At 39.2% G+C, this 6258-nt stretch overlaps 1 protein-coding gene across 1 annotated transcript in view; it reads left to right on the top strand.

Moving 5' to 3' along the window:
• Window positions 1–5752, top strand: part of LOC109141745 (high affinity choline transporter 1) — a 10964-nt gene extending 5212 nt beyond the window's left edge. The window contains exon 7 of the mRNA XM_027291431.1: window positions 5646–5752. Within this exon, the coding sequence (XP_027147232.1) occupies window positions 5646–5732 (87 nt within the window). The 3' untranslated portion in view covers window positions 5733–5752. The remainder of the gene's footprint in view (window positions 1–5645) is intronic.
• The last annotated feature ends 506 nt before the right edge of the window (window positions 5753–6258 follow it).

Genomic DNA, 6258 nt, shown 5'->3' with positions numbered 1-6258 from the left:
CTTGGCACTGTGGCCCATTTCACACTCCAGTTGTTTGTTGCAGGCTTTCTGTTACAAATTTGAAGCCTCTGACCTCAAGGGGGGATACCCTGACGATAGTAAGACATCACCGGGTTACATGTCAGAGTTGAGCAGTTGAGGCTGATTATGACTTAATTTGTGATGGTATTGCTGTATCACTGGACTCAGTCACACTGCTCGAATGGCATGTTGTAGACTAGCTGACAAATAACCAATTTAAAATTATAAAAACATGATGAGTCACATGTGAATGAATCTAAAGATTGCTACCCCACCCCCACCGTTCATGTCTGTTTTTTAATTTGAACTCTGCGGGTTTGCAGTGGATGGTTAAATTCCTACATGCATGAATGCTAAGCTCTCAGTTCATATTGATGAAGTATACTACTCCGTTGTCTGCATTACTTAATTTCTAAATGTCTCTCGTTGAAGCTTTAACCAAATTTGCTTGTTTTGTAATGCAAATAAATTTTCTTCGAATGCGTGTTTAACCCCCATCTTGCGCTTAATTGCTCTTATTTTAGAGCCACTTTTTTAAAGACGTTCTGTTCTGTTGTTTTTTCCAATCTACTATACTGTGACGTTACACGTGATGAACCTTATTTTGTCTTTTCGCACACCCCCTCCTTGAACTAAATTTTAAAGGCCTCACACTCTCAGAGCCTCCCAGTATCAAGGACAAAGTTCCTGCTCTCTACAGAAAGAGGAAATCCACCCTGCCATTGATAAGCTACTCCCTCCACATCTCGGTGCCTTATGCAAACTCTTTCTGTGTGTGTCTTCCGGCTAAGGAGCACGGCATTTTCATCAGTTATGTATGTATAATTTGTTGTGTTGTGTGTGTGTGTGTGTTTTCTTTTTAATAACCGTGCCCGCATGTTGAGAGATGTCTGATGAACACTTTTATTCTCTGTTTTGGTCTTTTGGTTGTTTTGGATTCTACTGGTTGTCTTGTGACCTATGGAAGCACTGGACATTGAAGGAAACACGATGTGGAAGAAATGGACATGTGTGACAATAATCAAATAAATTGCGTATCAGTTGTATGCTGTGTTACAATTTTTGTTCTCTACCAAGTTAACACCGACACGTGACAAGGTCTAAAGCCGTGACAGAATGTGTCTTGACTAAAAAACACGCAAATGTTTCTCGCAACATGTCATCATGTGACGTCCTTATCATCTTCACCTTAGAGAATGAGAAGTTTGGGGAATATGATTGTTTACCCACCAAATGGTTTAACTTGTTTAAATGTCAATCAAAAATTGTAACACCATCACTAAATCATGCCCAGTGATAGTTTATTAATGGAAACCACTGCAGTTGTGCTGCATTCGTAGAAGTAGGCGCGTCAGTTCAGCTTCCAGTTTTGATCCACAATGGCTGTCATTATATAGGTCTAATAATGATGGCGTTTTTACCTGCTTGTGTTGGGAATCGGCATCTGGGCATACTGTGAGGTCAGAAATTGAGGGAAAACGCACAAATGGACAGGTAGAGTTTTCTTTTTTGGCCAACCGCAGTGTCAACTTGATAGTGGGAGTCTTCACAATGACAGTGAGTTTAAATTGGTTTGTTTCATAGACACATATGTTTTCATTGAGTATTCTTTGAATAAGTCTGTAATATCTAGTCTCTTTTTATTGTTGCACGCAACAGGTTTGATGGAAATTTTAATGAATGAAATGACAACCCTTTTAGTACATTCACAGTACATTTATTTTCATCACATTAGATACAACCAATATAAAACATACAAAACACATATCTTTGTATTTTTTTCCACTGCGAGCTACTTGGGTTTGGAGGTGGCTTCGCCATGGGTTTACAGAGACAGTTTATGATCCCACCAAAGGTCTAATGCATGCTCAGGCCATTGAGGGAAATGTTTCTCAACATCTTTCTCTACAAAAGGAGGAAACCAATTGAATATTTTTTGCTGCATCAAATGCAGACAACTCGCATGAGAGGGACGCAACAACAGCACATGTTTAAGTTTGAGTTCTTTAAGGAAACGTTCATGCTCTAAGTGCATTCACTTCTCTTTTAGTAACCTCCTCCTCTTGCCACATCCAGAAATACTCAGATGACACTGCTATTGTAGCTTGTATAAGAAATGGACAAGAATCCGAATATAGGGATTTGATAAAATCCTTAAGTGACTGGAGTCACAAAAACTGTCTCATACTGAACACCTCAAAGACAAAGCAAATGTTCATGGATTTCCATAGGTCCAAGCCCCCTCTTCAGCCTGTGAACACTTGTGGAGTGGACATCGAGGTGGTGACGACCTATAATATCTAGGTGTAACACCTTGTATAACAAGCTGGACTGGTCCCTTAACACAGATGCACTCTACAAAAAGGGGCAGAGCCGCCTCTTTTTTCTAAGGAAGCTCAGATCTCTAAACATCTGTAGTAAGATGCGCAGATGTCTATTGTGGCAAGTGTTTTATTTTATGCTGCCGTCTGCTGGGGAGGAAGTGAGTTTTGAAAAAAAGCAGCAAGGCGGCTGGATAGTTTTGTAAGAACACACATTACATTTAAAAATCAACCAATTGTATTATGCTGTATATTCAAGGAAATGTTATGAAACACAATGAGGACTAATTTGTGCTTGGCTTTTAGTTAAAGTGGAATATGAAGTGTATTGTCATCAGCATATAGTGTACAAAAATATGACCACTTTATAGGATAAAGTAACAGGACCCAGGATGAATCTTTGAGAAACCCCAAATGAGCTGTTGAGAAGGACATTAGTTCAAAGACATGTCCAATACAGACAACATTGAGTCTGTATGGATTTACGTTCTTCAGTTTGAACAGTTTTGTCTTTTCTCCCTTTTTTCATCCATTTAAAGGTGGACTCTTCTTTGCAAAGCCAATGCGGGACAAAAACTACACAACTATGATGGATCCATTTCAGAGGAAGTATGGGAAAACACTGACTGGCCTTCTCGCTGTTGCTGCATTCATCGCTGAAGTCATGTGGATTCCTGGCACACTGATTTCTTTGGGTAATATAAAAACTCTTTGAACACGTTTTTTCATAATAATCATAAACAATAATACACCTAATAAGAATTATTAATACTGATAAATTAATAAATATAATACATTTTTTACTTATGTGTATTTTTGTATTTGTGCACTTCCAACAGGAGTCACATTAGAATTTTTTCCGATCTGCCCTTAAGTCTTTCTATAACTTGATGATGCCAGCGTGAATATTTTTTAAGTGTTTACTCCCATGTGCATTGACACATGGGAGTAAAAACTCAGCTCTGGGCCTGTTGTTTCTGTGTCAAGGTTTTCACACGTATTATGTCTGCTTGTTGTTTTGACTTCTCTCATTTTTCTTAGAGAAGGGGATGCAGCGAGTAAACTATTTGAACCAGCTCAGTTAGCTGTTAGAAGTGGGGGTATTTTACAGTAGGGGACTCCAACATTTTTAGATTCAGGGCAGGAATTGGTTCCTAGTTTTTATGCCACCAGTGGTTTAACTCGTTTAAACCAGTCAATCAGAAACCAGCTGTACATGCAGTTGTGCTGCATTCGTAGAAGTAAGGCGTCAGTCAGCTTCCCAGTTTTGATCCACAATGGCTGTCATTATATCAGGTCTAATATGATGGCAGTCTTTTACCTGCTTTGTGTTGGGAATCGGCATCTGGGCATCTGTGAGGTCAAAGAAATTGAGGGAAAACGCACAAAATGGACAGGTAGAGTTTTCTTTTTTGGCCAACCGCAGTGTCAACTTGATAGTGGGAGTCTTCACAATGACAGGTGAGTTTAAATTGGTTTGTTTCATAGACATATGTATATTCATTGAGTTTCTTTTGAATAAGTCTGTAATATCTAGCCTTTTTTTTATTGTTGCACGCAACAGGGTTGATGGAAATTTAATGAAATGAAAGACACCCCTTTTAGTATATTCACAGTACATTTATTTTTCATCACATTAATGATACAACCATATATAAAAACGTACAATAACACACATATCTTTGTTTTTTTCCACTGCAGCTACTTGGGTTGGAGGTGGCTTCACACCATGGGTTTTACAGAGACAGTTTATGATCCCACCAAAGGTCTAATCTGGGCTCTTTTTCCTCTCCAACTGTCAATTTCTTTTATCATTGGTAAGTCTCATCTCCCATTACTCATGGTAAGAAAAATGTATTCATATATTTTGTTAACTGCTACACCAGCTCTCCAGGAAGCATTGTGTGCCCGAAAATGAACATGTGGACATATTGTGAAATCATACCACATTTGGACAAGTTTCAATATCATAATTATCATGTGTTCTCTGGTGTAACCAACTGCTTAAAAACTTACTGCTGAGAGAACTCGGCAGTCAATCTGTTTTAAAACAAGTGCATGTATTGACTTGCTGCAAGTAAAGCTTATTGAAAAGACTCCATTGACTCTGTCATCCTTTGGCAAAGATTTTTCCACCACTCATGCTCATATGTTCTGGTCTTGTACTAAACTTCAGGAATACCTGAACAAAACGATTGCACTAACACTAAACACGAACGAAGACTAATTTTTGGTGCATAAAAGGGGCTTTTAGTTAAAGTGGAATATGAAGTGGAATGTCATCAGCATATAGTGGGAAAAACAGTGACACAGTTATAGAATAAAGTAACAGTACAGTGCTTCAGTGTGAACAGTTTTGTCTTTTCTCTCTTTTTCATCCATTTAAAGTGGGACTCTTCTTTGCAAAGCCAATGCGGGACAAAAACTACACAACTATGAGGATCCATTTCAGAGGAAGTATGGGAAAACACTGACTGGCCTTCTCGCTGTTGCTGCATTATTAGTGAAGTCGTGTAATTCCTGTCACACGATTTTCTGGGTAATATAAAAACACTTTGAACACATTTTTCAAATAATCATAAAACATAATTCACTTAAACTATTAAAATAATAAAAATAATACTTATGTGTTATTCGTAAGTACATCTGTGGGTGTGTTTTTGTATTTGTGCACTTCCAACAGGAGTCACCGTTAGTATTTTCCGATCTGCCCTTAAGTCTTTGCATCTTGGATCTCTGGTGCTGTGGGCGATCATCTACACTGTGCTTTAGGTCTCTATTCAGTTGCTTACCCTGATGTTGTGCAGCTATTATTGGTGTTTTGTGGCTTGGTAAGTTAAAAAATAAATAAATAAAAATACATGTTCCTCTGTCAGGATTTTCTCACTGTATGTTTTCTCTGTTTGCAGTGGCTCTGTGCTCCCTTCGTTCTGGCAAGTGATGTTTATATCTGACATCACTCAAACAGCAGTCAACCACACATATCGGCTCCCTGGCTTGGCCACATTGAGTCTCATGAAGCTTGGCGTGGGTTGATAATTTCCTCGTTGGTAAGCTGAAAAATGGAACATGCTATAAATACAGCCTGTTTTTTTGTTATTATGTCTTTCAGTTTCCTCAAGTTCTTTGCACACGTAACTCGCCACTTAAATGCGACTCACTGTTGCCCACCTCATTTGAAATCGTTTGTGGCTCCAGAGAGAAAACTGATAATTCATATATGCTGCATCACGTGATCTATTTTTTAATTTCCCATCATAAGACAATTTTTTGTATCACAATATTTCTCATGGTGTTTTCCAGACTCTTGGAAATTTGGCGTTTCAAGACTTTCATCAAGGACTCTCTCCTCCAGCTCCACATCTACAGCCCAGACTAATCGTTTCATAGCAGCAGGTGTGGTCATTGTTATTGGGATCCCACCTATACTGATTGGTGCCGTCGCAGCTTCAACAGGTAGTTTGACTGGCTGACAGATCGTTGAACTAAGCTCAAAAACCTGAATAAAAACATGAATGGTTTTATGTTTACAGATTGGAATATGCCACATACGGGTCACCTTCCTCCGTATGAGCGGGAGAGGCGGCCATGGTGTTGCCCATCGTCCTTCTCCCTTTACCCCAACTGCTGTTTTTGTATTGGCATGGGAGGTATGCCGGCGCTGCATGTCGTCGACTGACTCTTGCCTTTGGCAGCAACTTCCCATCTTACCACCAGCATCTACAAAGCCATCAGACATCAGGTACAAAGACAAAGTACTTCGTTTACCCCTTGCTTCTTTGGTAATTCAGCCTTTTAACAAAAAACCATTGCTTTCTCTCTCCAGGCATCAGATAGAGAGCTGCAGTGGGTGATTCGCTTCTCCATAGTGATTTTAGGGATTGTGGGAACTTCTCTCACCTATCTGGATGGCAAC

This window comes from Larimichthys crocea, chromosome XIX (assembly GCF_000972845.2).
Source record: "Larimichthys crocea isolate SSNF chromosome XIX, L_crocea_2.0, whole genome shotgun sequence".
NCBI lineage: Eukaryota > Metazoa > Chordata > Actinopteri > Sciaenidae > Larimichthys > Larimichthys crocea.
This window is presented reverse-complemented; position numbering and strand designations above follow the sequence as displayed.